At 33.0% G+C, this 17,104-nt stretch overlaps 2 protein-coding genes across 4 annotated transcripts in view; both read right to left on the bottom strand.

Annotated features, from left to right (window-relative positions):
• LOC111715801 (nucleoporin NUP188 homolog) overlaps nucleotides 1-13,408 on the bottom strand; it is a 33,311-nt gene extending 19,903 nt beyond the window's left edge. For all 3 annotated transcript variants that reach the window (XM_023491173.1, XM_023491174.1, XM_023491175.1), the window contains exons 1-18: nucleotides 13,404-13,408; nucleotides 11,711-11,718; nucleotides 8,702-8,788; nucleotides 8,002-8,109; nucleotides 7,659-7,804; nucleotides 6,946-7,041; nucleotides 6,524-6,613; nucleotides 5,876-5,955; nucleotides 5,148-5,274; nucleotides 4,610-4,715; nucleotides 3,809-4,068; nucleotides 2,810-2,910; nucleotides 2,351-2,411; nucleotides 1,890-2,041; nucleotides 946-1,040; nucleotides 765-820; nucleotides 455-511; nucleotides 212-302 (exon numbers count right to left, since the gene is read on the bottom strand). In XM_023491173.1, coding sequence (XP_023346941.1) covers nucleotides 212-302; nucleotides 455-511; nucleotides 765-820; nucleotides 946-1,040; nucleotides 1,890-2,041; nucleotides 2,351-2,411; nucleotides 2,810-2,910; nucleotides 3,809-4,068; nucleotides 4,610-4,715; nucleotides 5,148-5,274; nucleotides 5,876-5,955; nucleotides 6,524-6,613; nucleotides 6,946-7,041; nucleotides 7,659-7,804; nucleotides 8,002-8,109; nucleotides 8,702-8,780 — 1,705 coding nt within the window. In that variant the 5' untranslated portion in view covers nucleotides 8,781-8,788; nucleotides 11,711-11,718; nucleotides 13,404-13,408. The remainder of the gene's footprint in view (nucleotides 1-211; nucleotides 303-454; nucleotides 512-764; nucleotides 821-945; nucleotides 1,041-1,889; nucleotides 2,042-2,350; nucleotides 2,412-2,809; nucleotides 2,911-3,808; nucleotides 4,069-4,609; nucleotides 4,716-5,147; nucleotides 5,275-5,875; nucleotides 5,956-6,523; nucleotides 6,614-6,945; nucleotides 7,042-7,658; nucleotides 7,805-8,001; nucleotides 8,110-8,701; nucleotides 8,789-11,710; nucleotides 11,719-13,403) is intronic.
• LOC111715804 (putative deoxyribonuclease TATDN1) lies at nucleotides 9,155-14,547 on the bottom strand. The gene is made up of 9 exons (XM_023491177.1): nucleotides 14,364-14,547; nucleotides 13,821-13,872; nucleotides 13,077-13,240; nucleotides 12,090-12,198; nucleotides 11,489-11,555; nucleotides 10,741-10,814; nucleotides 10,087-10,241; nucleotides 9,688-9,774; nucleotides 9,155-9,407 (listed from the first exon to the last, which is right to left on the bottom strand). Exons 1-9 carry the CDS (start codon nucleotides 14,481-14,483, stop codon nucleotides 9,207-9,209), a joined length of 1,029 nt encoding a protein of 342 aa, XP_023346945.1. The 5' UTR covers nucleotides 14,484-14,547; the 3' UTR covers nucleotides 9,155-9,206.
• Between the last annotated feature and the right edge of the window lie 2,557 nt (nucleotides 14,548-17,104).

Here is a 17,104-nt window from a genome sequence, read left to right as displayed (position 1 = left end):
TAACCTAGTTTACTATACATACTAGTATACAAGGATACAGGATACTAGACAATAGTTTAGATCTGATACTAACCTAGTTTACTATACATACTAGGATACAAGGATACAGGATACTAGACAATAGTTCAGATCTGATACTAACCTAGTTTACTGTACATACTAGGATACAAGGATACAGGATACTAAACAATAGTTTAGATCTGATACTAACCTAGTTTACTAAGCATACTAGGAGTCGAAGTTAGGATTGCTGAGACTAGACCAGACAGTTTAGTCACACGCTTCAGGGACTCAGCTCTCACCTTACAAAGATTATTATTTATTAAATATTTTTTATCAAACGTTTATTTATATCACCCCCCCCCCCTTCTTCGAGGTGAAAAATAGAATAATAAATGATTTTAAAATTTACGCTTTACTTGATCTTTCCTGCGTCATGTTTAATCATTAATACCTGCTCCTCCCCTGCAGACAACTGTACGCTCAACTCTCCACATTCAGCCAATAAAATCTAAAAAAAGGTATGATAATTTCTTAAAGCAGATAAAAAATTATTCTTGTCAACATTCAGAACTAAACTAAGAAAGATGACGAAAGTCTTTTCACTGTCATTGTCTCCAGAACTTAACCTTGCCATTGAAAACACAAGTCTTCCATGAGAAAAAACTTATTCCGAAATTCTATGGGAAAATTGGAAACTAAGTAAAAATTCCAAGGAAAAAATGAAGAATTGTTAAAAGGGGAATTTTCTGAGACTAATTTACCTGCCAACCGTTTACGTTTACTCTCCATCTAACATTTCCATTGTCAGTGAGTTCTCCTGAAAAATATTTAACCATAAAATGAGATTTGAAGATTAGTAATCAATCAATCAGTTCCAATTAATCAATTCCAATCAATCAATCAATTCCATCAATGGATCAATTTGTCTGTAAATCTATTTACCTTTAGTATTTGCAGGGATAAATACAGTTTTGGTAAATGCATATGGGTATCTATCCTCTAGTAGCTCTAAACACCCATCCCTGGTTCTACCAATCCTACAGGAAAAAATAAACATTATTTAAAATCAAAATTTGCATTTGCGTCGATTTTTGTTTAATCTATTTGTTCGTGCTTATGACTACAGGATACTTCAAGTAGAAGATTAGCGGAGTTCTCTTGTTTATATTCTCTAAATCTCCATCCAAATTTTGTCATAAAAGGGTTTAGGTGTGAAGCATCTTTAATGTTACTCGAGAGCTTGTTCCAGGTTTAATTGTATCTGGTTTTTTGTTAAAACTTTTCAAAACCTCTTGGAAGAAAGCATTTTCAAGACCACTTGAAAGAAAGCATTCTTAAGACCTCCTGGAAGAAAGCTTTTTCAAGACCTCCTCGAAGAAAGCATTTTCAAGACCTCCTGGAAGAAAGCTTTTTCAAGACCTCCTGGAAGAAAGCTTTTTCAAAGTTGTTCAGTAATTAATTTTCATATTAACCAAATTTTTAAATTTTATAAGGGTCAAAACTAAGTTTATCGTACCGGTAATACGACTGTGCACTTCACATTGATGTTCTCTTATTGGCTGTATTAATGTCTGTTCTCTTCTGACTGGGTTTTTAAAGAACCCAAAAGATAGAGATAATTTTGAACACCTTCTAATGAGTTTTTAGGGACACTTTATATGGTACTTTCAGCTTAATCTTCAACTTACTCTCAATACATGTATGATGATAATTTATATTTATATTTCAAAAAAAACATGCCTAACTTGTAACACGAACAGATTACAAGGAACTTTCAAAAAGATGATTTTTATCATTGATTGGTGTGACGGGAGGACATTATGAAGGGTATGGGCAAAGAAAAATGTAAGAGATTTTATTTATAAAGAAATCTAGACTCCGTTTACCTGGAAGTTATCTCGTCAACCCTCTCCGTATAGACCTCGAGGTTGGAGAGGGTTGAAACAATCCTCTGGGAGCTGCTGGGAGAGGCGGAGGACAGGGAGGTCATACATTCAACAAGAGGCTGGAAATCACGGGGGAAATTTGCCAGAGTTTCCTAAAGATTGGATCAAACGTTTAGTCAAGGTCAAATTTCAAGGGTATACGCTTTGTTTTGTGATAACACTCCCCCCCCCCCCCTCAATGTCAGAGAATTGGGGGGAAAATCATTTTTGGACAGAAGAGTATCGAGTTTAGTTGAAGTAAACTTTCATTTTATCACCAAAATCATCGAATATCTTCATAAAAACAAGATATTAACATTGTTTTATTGCGTAAAAAATCAATAATAACAATAGGCAAAACTTTTTGTACATTTAAAGTTCCAATAATAAGAATGAGTATTGAGTAAGAGTACGCTAAATACCTGGAAGTATAATGATAGTCCAGCATCTTCATCTAGTTTCCAGAAATCTCCAGCTACAGATCTGTCAAGATAACAGAATTTAGGTTGGATCAATACAGGGATATATATTTTTTTTAATTACTCACCGCCACCCCACGGGGAGTGGGATGGAATGACTTTTGATGATTTAGGGGCGAAAGATGAGAAATTTTCAATCAAAAAAAATTAAATTTAATCTTTTTGAGTCTTCTTACTCAGCCAAAAATTTTGAAGATTTGAACCAAAAATAAAGGCCCAGTAATTACTCCTCACCCTCATCAAATAGGACATCTCATTCTCCACCATCCCCTTTTACTCCAGTAAAAGAAGTTTAAAGAATTCAATTAATAGTTTTTAAGGTAAATCCAGATACAAATTCATTCTTTAATTGAGGGGATCCGTAAGAATATATACAGTATACACCACTGATTTGTCCCTAACCTGTGTTTGAGTAGTAGAACTGCTAATGCATCTATCTCTGTCTGAAGACCCAGGCTGGTTGGATCAAATACTGTCAACAAATCTGAGACAAGTCTGTAAACCTAAAACCACAAAGGTATGTTTCCTTGAACAAGCTATACCACACTCTAAAAAGTTTCCCAAAAATACCATGGGAATAAGGGAATAAGGAAATAATATTTTTTTTTGAAAAAAAGCTTAATCAAATTATTGTCCCATTTTAAATCCCTTAAAATAGAGTTATTTTATTTCTATTTTTTTTGGCGGGAAATTAAAATTTCCTCATTATTTTATAGGATCCTTTAATCCTCCCAAAAAGGAAACACCCAAGGGCAACATTTTACAATATTTTGAACTTTGTTACCAGAGGCCGAATTTAAAGAATTTGAACTGTGTCGCTGAACCGCCAATAACCCGTTCTAATTAAGCGACGAAATATTTATTAAATTTTCCAGCTGAACCAACCATGTTTAAACCACGTCTAGACGCTGTTTAAACTCTTCAAATTTGGCTTAAGCTTTATTCGTCTATTTGTAACGATAATAATAGTTTTAAGGACCAGCTGAAATACACGGTACAGGGTACAGGGTACAGAGTACAGAGTACAGAGTACAGAGTACAGAGTACAGAGTACAGAGTACAGAGTACAGAGTACAAGGTACAGGGCACAGAGTACAGAGTACAGAGTACAGAGTACAGAGTACAGAGTACAGAGTACAGAGTACAGAGTACAGAGTACAGAGTACAGAGTACAGAGTACAGAGTACAAGGTACAGGGCACAGAGTACAGAGTACAGAGTACAGAGTACAGAGTACAGGGTACAGAGTACAGAGTACAGAGTACAGAGTACAGAGTACAGGGTACAGAGTATAGGGTACAGGGTACAGGGAACAGAGTACAGAGTACAAGGTACAGAGTAAGGGTACAGAGTACAGGGTACCGAGTACAGAGCACTAAGTACACAGAATTAAATAATATACCTGACGATGAATGATATCTGCCACTAATGGATGATTCATGAAATCAGCAACAAGAATAAGCTCCAGTGTTTTAAGAACACGGTTCTGGATCGCCACCTCACCCATCCTAGAGGACTTGCTCAGCACCTTGGCGCCCCTAGCGATATAGCTGGTGAGGGCCCAAGCTAGGAGAGCAGGGGAGTGGGACGGATGGTTTCCTATCCCGGAGATCAGTCTTTCCACTGTGGATACGTTTTCAGGTTTACTCCAGATATTGTGCTCTACAATAAACAAGAGGTTTATAAACTTGTCCAATATTAACGAGGTAAAGATTCAGATTGCTTCTTATAACCTATAACTTAGACATTTTTTGACAGATCTAGAACTAGTTTTGCTATTCAAACCAACGTTTGATCAACAGTATTTGCTCCGGCCCGGCTGTCCTGCCCTTCTCAGAACATCGAGCATTTCGTCCAATTTTTTGTTGTAAGTGTTAACAATAGAAACTAGTTCATGAACTCCTAATACGTCACAGTGAAATAAAAACTAACCTTATATTACTCTCCTTAGTTCTACTCGTGTTGGTAATTAGTTAATGCCAATGTGAGACGTTAACTATTCTAGATTTGTGAATTAGATAATTAGTCATGAACACACAGCGTTCAGTTGATTTTAGATGAACTTAAATTCTTTAAACAGCCTAATATCCTTGGTTCGAACATATATACTAGGATAGAAACAGCCTGATATCCTACCTGATACATGGTTTGAACATGGTAATTGTATCATGTATACTAGGATAGAAACAGAAAGATATCCTACCTGATACATGGTTTGAAGATGGTAATTGTATCATGTATACTAGGATAGAAACAGAAAGATATCCTACACTACGAACCAGTTCACTATGTTTATCATCCAACTCATTCTAAATACAAAGAAATTTAGGCTTTGTCTGATAGTACATTCTTGAAATAAAGAATTTATAAAAAAAAACTCTAATCTATGAACTGTCACCATGTATTAAGTTATTGTTTAATGTTTAAGAATACAATCTACTGATTGATGTAGAATTATATTTAAAGCGCGGTATTTTAGCGATTGTACAATGTATTAAAAAGAAAGCCGTAACATCAGACAGTTTAATGTTCGAACAGTTTATGTTTTTTAGTGTAAGAATATTTTTAGCATTTTGCGTGCAAGTGAATGATGTTTTTGAGTGTCAAGAGATGATGGAATCAGAGCAGGGTATTCAGGCATTACAATTTGTGATGTATTCCAAGCCAATTGTGGCATATTGAAGCGCTGGATACTTATTCATCAATCTATTATTATTATTATCAGTATCAAGAAAGCCTACCCTGAACTGTAGTTTAGTTCCGAACCCAAACTCTAGAAAGAGCTGTGTAATGGTTTGTACATCAGAGAACTGGAATTCTCTGGTATGAAGAGCAATCAGCAGAATCTGGAGAAGCTCCATAATCTCTCTAATTTACAATTCATAAACTTTCAGCAAATAATCTGAATGTTTGACAATTAGTTCGGTAAAACTTCATTGAACTTGCATACGTAACATGTTCGAGTTATTTCATAAACGCATTTCAAATAACCCGCCAGATGTAGAGTGGCACGTCAGCTTTACAACACAAACTAGTTATCCTTATTTTTCTAGCTTGAAAAGTGAGTGCTCACGTAATTGATACTTGGAAACACGTGAAATTGTTGACAACTTTGTATGCAAGCTGTTTAAAAAATACATATGCTTTCCGGAATTTACGGAAAATTCCTTAAATTTCGAAAACCCGCGTTTGACATAAAATATTCGGAAGTCTAGGTCCTAGGAAGTAAAATTCGGGACGTGACGTCATTTTACATACATACACTTATGTCTTACAGTGCACACTGGAGTGCATGAAAATCATTTTTACGAAAAAAAGGAAGATTTCGCCGTCGTCGATAATCGACAAAGTTTCAAAGAGTAACGATGTGAATCCACTTTAAAAAAATGGAGGGTCATGCACTTGAAATAACGTATTTTTACGTTGAACAAAGATTATTTTTAAATTTAAATAATTATAAAATTGTTTCCTAAGATGAAAATGTAGCCAGGCATGTCTGCATGTTCCTCCTAGACTGGTTCCTAGTTCTTCTTTAACAGGAGATCTCTCCTGAATATAAACAAGTTATATATTGCCAAACCAGTACTTAGGATCCATTAGATTCACAACAATTCAGCTCTCTGGAAACAAACAAGTTATATATTGCCAAACCAGTTCTTATGATCCATTAGATTCACAACAATTCAGCTCTCTGGATACGGATCCGCAAAATATGTGGATCCACAAATTCAGATCTAATTGGCAAAACGTCTAAACAACTATCTAGAATTTTTTTTAAATCAAAGAAATTAGCAAAACTATCAAAATATAAATATGCTGGATTTGGATCAAGTTTTAATATAAAGACGGATAATCTTTGTGTTTCGTCCTTTAAGCTCCTAAATCAGGATCCAGCTTATACAATCTACAATACAAACATAAATCTTTAAGCTTTACTAAATTATGTAAGCAAATTTTTCTAGTTGTGTCAACAATTCTGTTGATTTTTTTGTCGACACTTGAGTTGCTCAACGCGACCTTATGATCTCAAAAGACAACAACTATAATTTAAGAAGAAAACCGGATCTTTTTTATTTTTTGATGTTATTTTGCTATTTATATGATTTAAAGATATAACCTTAATAACGGAGCTGAGTTGTGCAACAATACTTTTTAGAGTTTGTTCATTATTCTCAAATACACTTCCCAGTACATCTAGCACATTCTCCTAGCAGAATTTTTAAAAATTTATTCTTAAACTTATTAATTATTAATTATTAAAATTGCACATTTTATTAAATGTTTTTTATTCTTCGGTATGTTTAAGCGGATTGGAATTTATTTTAATTTATTTTTGCGCTGAATTGGGAGAAAATAAATGATTTTAAGGGAGAAAATGTACTTTTGAGGTATCAAAATATATGTAAAACTTGCCTTTTCATTTTTTATGTCCAATTTCACTTTTTTCTTCCCCAGTTCATAAAACTCAGGGGGGGGGGGTTAATAGGCAAAATTATACACCCCTGTTTTGCAAGGAATGGGTGTATGCAAATTATATACCTGTGACCCTGCTGAAAGTATATGTTTAACAGTTTGTAGAAGATATAATCGTTCTGCTCGGTAGAACTGCCAAATATCCAGGATAAGGGGTTTTCTCTACAAATACAAAATTTATTAATTTTTTGTGTTTAAATATTGATAAAAAAGACAGTGCGGAAATGAACACAATATTATACAAAAGTAATTTGTTTTATAAAATATCTGACAAGTTTATTTTCCAGAGGCATTTTTTTTTCATAAGTATCATTGTTTATAAATAATTAGCTTTTCTACTTTATAAATGTAATTTCCACCCTCCATCCCCCTTTTCATTTTTTTCAAGTTTGACACGTCCTTTCATTTTTTATACGTATTGAATAAAAGATCATAAAAAAGAAAGATTTTGAGATTCTAAAAGAAAAAATTTCATGATAAAAGGGGATGGTGGAGTTGGCACATTTGATGTAGGGGGGGTCCCCCCACATCAAATGTGCCAACTCCACCATCCCCTTTTAGGAAAAAAGTAACAAAAACAGATAGTTATTGGTTCAATTTTTCATGGATTTTCTCTCAGTGTTAAAATTTAGCCAAATGGAAGCACTAGAAGCCAAACAAATATTTAAATAAACAATTTTGAAATTTGTAAAACTTCAAGCTTCAAAAATGTTATAAGTTTTTTTTTTTAACGTACACACAATTGTTGCTCATCACTTAACATTGGATTGAATATTTACCTTCTGTTCGTCCTGTACAAGGAGTTTAAGAGAGTCCTGTGTTCCCCTGAACTCTGTAGAGAGGTAGGAACAGATTAGATCCCAACATAAACTCTCATCAAGACTCAGAGTTCGTCCAACCTTGCACACAAACCTCTTCCAACTCTCTAGGAAATAAAACAAATATTTTTTTAGGACAAAAATGTTGCAATATTTTGTTTTGATGAAGTCGATTTACAATGAAAACCGCAAAAACCATATTTTCGTAATGAAGTATAGAAGACTCGTCAAATTTTGTTCTTCAGACATTTAAAAATAACATCACAGCAATAATTTCTCAGTATTTTTAACCGGTATATTTTACCTGGCACAGTCTTTTCAGCGTTAAATACTTTGACAGATTCCTCTGTATTAGGTTTGTATGTAGCTAACCCTGCGGCTAGAACAGGTTTCCAACTTTTTAACTCTGTTTCTACTCATTAGAGTTCATTTTATAAACTATACCAAACCAGTTTTATGAACGTTTATAATTAAAAACTAAGGAATTGTAGGAGTAATTTAAGTGACACTCCATGCCAAGACGGCAATGCCCGATTTACAACGATACCCTTGAAAGCTTTGTCTGATCAAGTATGAATTAGATAGTAATGTGCTTGTTTCTAAATTTTTTTTTATTTTATTTGCGGTTTCCCTGTATAAGTGGGTTGCGCATATATTGCATATAAGAATCTATGGAGAAACTAACAGAAATAAACACTTTTTGAAAACGACTGCGGTAATTTCTAAATTTTTGATAAGGTACGGTTTCAAGGGTTTCGTTGTAAACCGGGCATTGACATCTTTGCATGGTGGGTCACTTGAAACTAGGCTAACAGTCCCTTTAAATGGAATCGACGCAATAAACAATCAGATTCAATAAGTTTGTATCTTCTCTTTAAGCTCTTGAGAGAAGAGAAAATGATATAATATTTGGAAATTGGTTCCGACAATCCAAGTTGCACGCTCCAGGTTGAAGAAAAAATGTGGGGGGGGGGGCTAGAAAAAATTAACTCTTAAGAATGTTCCTAAAACTCCAGGGTTGGTTTGCAGTACGGAACCGGAAACTAAACTCCAAATTGATTTGTTTGTGTTTTTACAATTCATTTTGTTCTGAAACAAAAAATGGTTTTATTTATTTAAAATTAAAGTTTTTTACGTTTAACCAGCAAAAAATGCGAATTAGATTAAAATAAAAAAACCTTTACCAAATCTTTAACAAAAAAATTTTCTTTGCACAACAAATTTTAATGCGCATCAAACTGTTGTGGGCTCAACAAGTTTTTATCACATTTTCTCTTTCATTTATCACAGAATATTAGTTGCAACATCATGTCAAAGATTATAGAACATCAGGGTATATATTTTAAAAATATCCCCCCCCTTCTTCCCAAGAAATTGAATCCTGCTTTCAAGCCTTCATGTCTCTTTTAACCAAAGTTTTCAAATAAACTTTTTAAATCAGAGAGTTTTTAGAGGAGTGAGCAATAGCATACAGATTTATGTAACCTTGAAGATCAGAGACTATAATTTCTAGACCGTCGGTTCTAAATCAGTCGTAGGAGATTCTGGATTAGATTCAGAAATGTTGAGATCTGATTCAAGTGCTTCCGGTAGCGTCTCCTCCACAACTTCCGGTTTAGGGAAGAAAAGATTCTCCGTGTTTGCAAATATTTGCTCCGCGAACGCTAAAACATCCTCCTCTTCCCTCACACCGCAGAGGATCTCAAAAACCTGGAAAAAAACATGAAGAATCATATATCGGTAGTTCTATCAATCTTAGGTCGGATTTAATGAATAGCAAACATTAGTTGAACTCGGTATGGATAGTTGAAATACTTCTCTAGTACAGAAGAGAGAAGTTTAACTATCCGTACCTAGCTATAACTACATATGTACTAAACTTGTCGCAAACTAATGAGTGTGTTAAGATATCATTCTTTTCTGTGAACTATATTTAGTTTTAATCGCTGAATGGTTAATTGAGGAAGAATAAAAATAAACAAGTTTTCACCTGTCTTATTGTGTGTGGTTCAATTCGAGATTTTATAGTTGCACCAACCTTCCACTTTTTCTTCACTACAGTTGGGTACCCTTCAAACTAAACATTTAACAGTTGAGTACCCTTCAAACTAAACATTTAACAGTTGGGTACCCTTCAAACTAAACATTTAACAGTTGGGTACCCTTCAAACTTAACATTTAACAGTTGGGTACCCTTCAAACTAAACATTTAACAGTTGGGTACCCTTCAAACTAAACATTTAACAGTTGTGTACCCTTCAAACTAAACATTTCACAGTTGGGTTCCCTTCAAAGTTAACATTACTAATGGTAAATATGAATATTAACATGAGTAAGGCAGGGAGGGAAAAAAATTATGACCCCCCGGATACTGCCCTGGAGTTCATACCTTTGTTTTAATATATTTGAATCCTGCGTGGCTTGGTCTAACTTCACACCAAGGACAATCTGTTTCAATAAGTAATCTATCTGCAGGAATACCTTTCACAACTTCAAGGTTATCTTCTGTCTTCAAGGAACAACCGTTGATACCAATATAGAATCCTGAAAAAGTCAAATAAACAACAGAATGTTCCTGGTTCCTGTCTTTCAAACTGTTTGTGGAGAAATCATTAGAGGCTCATTCTGATATAATGTTTCTTTGCCATTTGTAAATTTACAACATATTTTTAAATTGTAAATTGTATATAATTAATTGTAAATGAAGACGTAAAGAGAATAAAAAATTATAAATATACAAATAAATACATATATGTATGATTTGTAAATTGTACATAGAAGTTGTAAATAAAGACGTGTAAATTTAAATTGTAAATTGTATTTAAATAATTGTAAATGTGCAAGTATATATAACATTTTTATGTAGAATAAAATGATTGGTAAATTGTAAATTAGAAATTGTAAATTGTAAACGCATAACTGTATAATAGGAATATTTATGTAATACATATTAATATAGTTCAGGATGTTTTGGGGGTAAATGTTGAAGTGTAGTGTTAAATGTTATCAAACATTTTTGTTTATGATTTATTATATAGATTACCTTGTTCGAGGATTCTGTCTCTCTCTAAAGCTGTTCCATCGAAACTATGAACTACTCCTCCTGATAGTTTAGAACTAAATATTTATCATCTTAACACCATTCATAGAAAAAAGTAAGTATAGGAATATATTTTCAAGAATATTTGAAAGAATTAAGATTCTCTGGAAATTAAAAATAGAAATATAGAAATATATTTGCCGCTCCGCGCAAACATATTTACCATTTACGATTTTCACAAAGTCGAAAAAAATGATTTTTCTTTATCATCATTATTTTGAATTTCTTATGCTTTATAAATTTGTCTGCAGATTTCTACAAATTCTTTCAATAAAATTCCAGGAAATCTACGGCAAAATGTTTGTACACATTGAGAAATTGCAGAAAACAATAAATGAAAAAGATTACTTATTTTCTATGATAAGAATTAATCTTATTTTTTCGAAATATTCCTAAACTATTTATTTGATTACTTCAAAATCTTTGTTTCATTTTTTGTGGTCGTCATTGAATAATCTTTAAAACCCCATTTTCAAAATCATCCCTGGACGATCGATCTATGAGGATTTTGAAGATTGAATATGCGCTCTTGCTGAACAAATATACAACGTAAAAACGTCTCATAGGTCTCAAATGAAACCTAAACTTTTTGCTACAATACTGCATTTTCAACCATGTCTTGCCAGTCACTCCCTTAAGAGAGGGACCAGGGGGATGGGGGGAAATAACATTTTACAAGATGAAAATATGCCTGTTTCTCTCCAATATATCCAGTAGATCATCAGTAGATTTTCTATTGTGTAAGAACAGGGGTAACCCTGCAGCAATTCTTAACTAAATTTTTTTTGGTTAAAAATCTTCTAGAATTTTTTTCCCGCCTAGTTGTGACTTTCACATAGGGTAAAATATAACAATTTGATAGATATAAAGATGGTCTTCAGTGGGACCCATTAGAATAGGGAGTAGGAGACGACTTTTAGACTCAAGTTGACTTTCTAGCTTCATATAGTAGCTTCATTATAATAACATCAAATACGCAAAGGATTGCATAGATTTCGTCTTCCTGTTCCACACTTTTATGGGCCCGACTGTAGTTTGACAAAGGCTTGAATTGATTTTTTTGAATGGTTGCCTTTTAGTAATAATAATAACTAGCTGAAGGGCCCGGAGTTGCCCATGGGAAAAAAATTTTATTTCAAGAAAAATTTTAAAATCGATTTTTTAGCCAAAGGCAACCCATGAGTGTACACACAAATTGTCAGCCCAATCGATCCAGTCGTTTTGGCCGGCTATAGGCAACATATATATAAATATCTTGTTTTATTATAAAGATATAGATAAGTTTCGAATTCCTGTAAGTTTAGAAAGTTTTAGCTGTCGTTCGAAATACAGGGTTTGCGTTTCCTGAGAACAGAATTCAGTTCTATCATAATCTAGTCCTATCTCTCCTACTGCCACCACCTAGAGATATAGAGGTCATGAAAGATTTGTATAAAGTAGTTGTAAACAAAGTCAAAGTTAACTATTGTGTCAAGTTGTCCCATTTATGTAAAAAGTTTATTATTATTCTATTGTTATATTTAAAAAAAAAATCAATCCGTACAATCCGTACAATCCGTACATTTTGGCCACCCTGAAAATTGAAATATAAGATTTAAATATTTAAAGGAAATGTCCGCGAAAGAATGAAAGAATTTACCATGACCTTTATTTTCTATCTGAGTAAAGACATTTATATATGACCCGCCCCAAAACCTCTTGCTGATATCCTGGAAGGACAGGCTTAATTTTTAACTTAAATGTTGGTCTAGGAAGGAAGATTTGATCAATTTTTCTTTTTAAAAACGTCATGTAAAAATTTAAAATACCAATTAATTCAAAATGCATTGTTAGGTCATTCTAAACATCACTTATCAATTTTCATTTGTTGCGAACATAACCGTTAAAAATAAAACTAAAGTGAGACCCATAAAACTATCGAATAGGGCAACTTCATTTTATCAATCCTTTATGTAATTGAGGTTGCTAAAAAGCAAATAGTTATACAAAAACCTTGAAAAGCAACTTGTTAAGTAAAATGGGCCCATTTAAACTGTATACTATTAATATAAGTTTTAGGTTCATTGGACTGGTTAAAATCATAACTAGGACCAGATTTAATTAAGCCAGGTCTAGAGACGATTCAACCATGTATCTGAATCCCTGATTCAGGATTTGTCCTAAAGTCCTAAAGAGTCAACGATAGGTAGTTCAACGACCTAGCTCAAATTCATTAAATTTGGTTTACTGTCATCTTCCTATTCCACAGTTTTATGGGTTCCACTGTAGTGGGTGAATACCTGTTCTGGATTATCCTGTATAAGCTGGAGAAGTTTATTAAAGTATAGATCAGGATCTTCAAGGAACTCGGAACACCGTGTAGGATGACACCCAACTGTGGCAAAGGTTCCTTCATACTGTTTAGCTAAAGCCACTGCCTGCCGACTCTGTTCCAAGTTTCCTCCTGTCAAATAAAGGGACTGTACAGGTAATTTAGTTGGTGTTCCCTCTTTTTACAGAGTGACATGTCCGATTAGCCATTTAAACGTTACAAAAGATAACGGAGAAATCCGTATTTTCTTAGTGAAAATTGAGTGCTTGGAAAGTATGCACTGGGATAGAGAAACAGTGAATCAATAATCAGTATTTAAGATTAATATCCACAACATTTTGGCTTCCTAGATCCGGATCAGCAAAAACATGCGGATCCACAGATCAGGACCATAGCAAAACCGCTAAAAATCAGTTAATCTTAGTAATTTTCACGACTTAGATACATTTTTTAAGGGTGGATCAAAGATCCGGATCCGCAAAAAAAATAAAAAATAAACCGGATCCTAAGCACTTTTGTGTTTTGAGAAGATACACCCAAAATAACGTACTACAGTTTGTGGAGAGAATGTACAAGTCTGCAACGTTATATTTTATGCATAAATTGCAGTACACTTTTTAGCACACAATGGATATGGAAGTTCCTTTGAGTAGTTTTCTTGAATGATTAAATCTTCAAAAATAACTAAATATTATTAACATTGATTGAGTACCTGTAATGATCATCTTCTCCACATTATTGTACTTTGCTCTCCGAAACACATCCTAATATTAATATTAAAAGTAAATGTGTTCAAAGCTGTTACGTGAAAAAGTATATACTTCTATTATTACTTATTAAATTCCGTCCAAGAAGCAACAAAGGAATCTAACAACAAAAGTGTATTTAATTTGCGAGTTTGAAGATGAAGAATTATTAAATGGAATATTTGTATAACAGTTAGGTGTTCAAATATTCAATCAATAAATAAAAAATGGCGGGTCTATCCTAGAGAACGAATTATAGACTGCCCCCCCCCCTGTACACGTCCAAAAATAATATACTAGGACGAACCCATAAATAATATTTAGATCGTTCTTGAAGGGGCAATTTTTTAACACTAAGACAGAATAAAGCCCAATCGGCAATACAGAATAATGTAAGGAATTTATTTTCAAGTAATACAGTTTGCAATAAATAGCATTTGTTGTCATCTTCAATTTTTTTCAATTATTACATCATTAATAAGCCACGTATAAAGGCCGGAACATTATACCTCTAAATCTGGTTCATGATATTTGGTTCCATTATATTCTCCTTGATACATACTGTCGGTTAGATTTGCTCCGATATCAATAAACCTTAACAAATCTTTTAATTTCCCTAATTTTGTCATTTTGTTCGTGAATTGTGCTGCAGAGTTCTTAAAATAACGAGATGCTCACTTTCGCATTAATTGCCGCGTATACTTTTACGTAGACTTGTCGTCTTTATTGTGTGCTTGATCAATATCAATCGGACTAATCGGAGTATTGGATGTTTTAAAACTGAATTGGGGTAGAAAAATAGTTCAAATGAGCAAGAAATGCGTTGATTTAAACTACAGGATATGACGTCATGTCAGTAGTTCAAATGAACAATAGTTCAAACGAACAATAGTTCAAATGTACCATAGTTCAAACGGCAGTAGTTCAAATGAGAATCCACCGAGTATTGTCAATCGAATTAACATTTTTAAACAATTGTTTGGGGTTTGCTAAGCATCAACGACTGAAATCGATATTGAGTGAACAAGCTCCTTAAATCGGAGAATTTTTTTTCATTCCTGCAGCCTGATCGCTTGCCGATCGAGACCGGGAGGGAGGGGGGAGGGCGGCAATAGCCATCCCCAATTTCCATTCTCCATCAGAAGAGGAGTTGAACGAGAAATTTTGACCCATCTTCAACTTAGTATAATCTTCTTTTGAATACTTGAAATATTAACATTTGATAAATAAAAGAATTTCAATCGGAATTTTTAACTATCATCTGTATGTCTTGATTTGTGAGAATATATACAGGGTGTTCCAAGAAACATGATATTTGGTGAATAGTTTTAAATGTCTTCTTTTATAAATTTTTCTTAGATACAAAAAAGAATAATAAAAAATATCCCATGATATTATATAAGTAAAATTAATTTCAAAGGAAAAAAATGCAATAAGTTTTATTTTAATCATAGTATGGAAGAATAGATTCCAAACTGTCATGCTTCGTAGGACACCCTACCCTGTATCTGCATTCTGCATTTATAGCTCCCGAAAAAAATCTTTTTTTAAATCTTCACTTTGGAAGACCAACCAAAAAAAAACATTATTAAAATATGCTTCCTGAGGACAAACCATGAAATGACCAATTTAAATTTACGAACTTAATCATAACTGCTTCTCTTCAATATTTCCAAATTCTATATTCTGTGCTATTATTCCATAATTTTTTGTTTTTATTTGTATACGATGTATATTGTATATATAAGGCACCCCCACGTCCCCCATAGGATGAGACTTCAGAAGTTCAGAGACGACAGCTTGGAATTTTACTAACATTTTTGGTTCCCTGTTCTGTGAACTTGATTCATTCTTTGTAAAAAAAACTTTAACAGACTGTTTGTAAGAACTGATAACACAAAATTCAACTGAAAATGAGTTGTAAACACAAAATCTTGAAACATGTTTCTTTCATTGAATATAATTGAATTTTAGTTAACAATAACATAGACAAAATATGTTTATGTAACATCATATTCAACTTAAAATTTCAAGTTTTGACACCAAATTTGTAAAAAATTGCAGTTTACATTGTTTTCAAGATTTTTGGGTTAAAAACTTTAATGATGACAAAAACTTCAAAAATAATTTTAGAACATTGCAAAAAAAATCCACGAAACATGATGTTATCGAAAAAATTGAATTCCTTTAATAATTGGTGAAAAAAGTAAAGTAATTTCAAGATCAATCCGTCGAAAAACATTTTGGTTGCAAAACTGAAACATTTTAGGTTTTATCTTTGCAACCTGAAGTTAAACTGGCCGTTCAAATTATCAATTTTAATATTTCTTGCAATGAGTGACATAAATGTAAAGCTTGCTGCAATTATATCACTAGATCAATCTGTAAAAAAAATTTGGTTGCAAAATTGAAACTTTTAAAGTCTATTTGATACCGAAATTTAATTCTGCTTTGACTTCCTGGCCGGTCAAATTATCAATTTAATATTTCTTGTGATGAGTAACAATGATGCAAATAAATTTAAATCAATCCGGGGGAAAAAAATGTTTTTGGTTGCAAAGCTGAAAAATGAGTTGTAATAACAAAATCTTGAAACATGTTTCTTCAACGAGGTTATAGTGTATAGAGTGATGATGTACGCTAATCCCTTACTTATTTTATAGGCCATAAATACCAAGAGCGTATCTGCATATTTGTTTATTATACGTTGATTCGGGTCTAACCTATAGTATATCAAAATTAGTAAACAGTTGTACAGTACAGCTAACTGAGCACACAGGTAGAGAACTATCGTCCCTCCTGTGTTTCTTTCATCCAATTTAATTAAATTTAGGCTAAAATAGACAAAATATTATATTTTTATGTAACATCATATTCAAACTAAAGTTGATAAATCGGCTTTTTACTTCCTGACCAATCAAATTATCAATCTTAATTTTTTGTGATGATTGACATAATGTTTACATTAATGGAAATCAATTTCAAGACCAGTCTGATGAAAAATATGTTGGTTACAAAGCTGAAACTTTTATAGGCTTCAGCAACCATAAGTTTAATTGATTGTAATTTTCATTTCTGCAAATCAATTTTTAAATCAATCTGACGAAGAGAAAAATTTGGTTGCAAAAGTGAAACATTTTAGGTTTCCGCTTTGCAACCACGAAGTTAAATTATCTACTTTTACTTCCTGGTTGGTAAAATTATCAATCTGATATTTTTTGTGATGATGCAAATTGATTTTTAAATCAAT

This window comes from Eurytemora carolleeae, unplaced genomic scaffold (assembly GCF_000591075.1).
Source record: "Eurytemora carolleeae unplaced genomic scaffold, Eaff_2.0 scaffold420, whole genome shotgun sequence".
In the NCBI taxonomy this organism is placed as follows: Eukaryota; Metazoa; Arthropoda; class Copepoda; order Calanoida; family Temoridae; genus Eurytemora; species Eurytemora carolleeae.
This window is presented reverse-complemented; position numbering and strand designations above follow the sequence as displayed.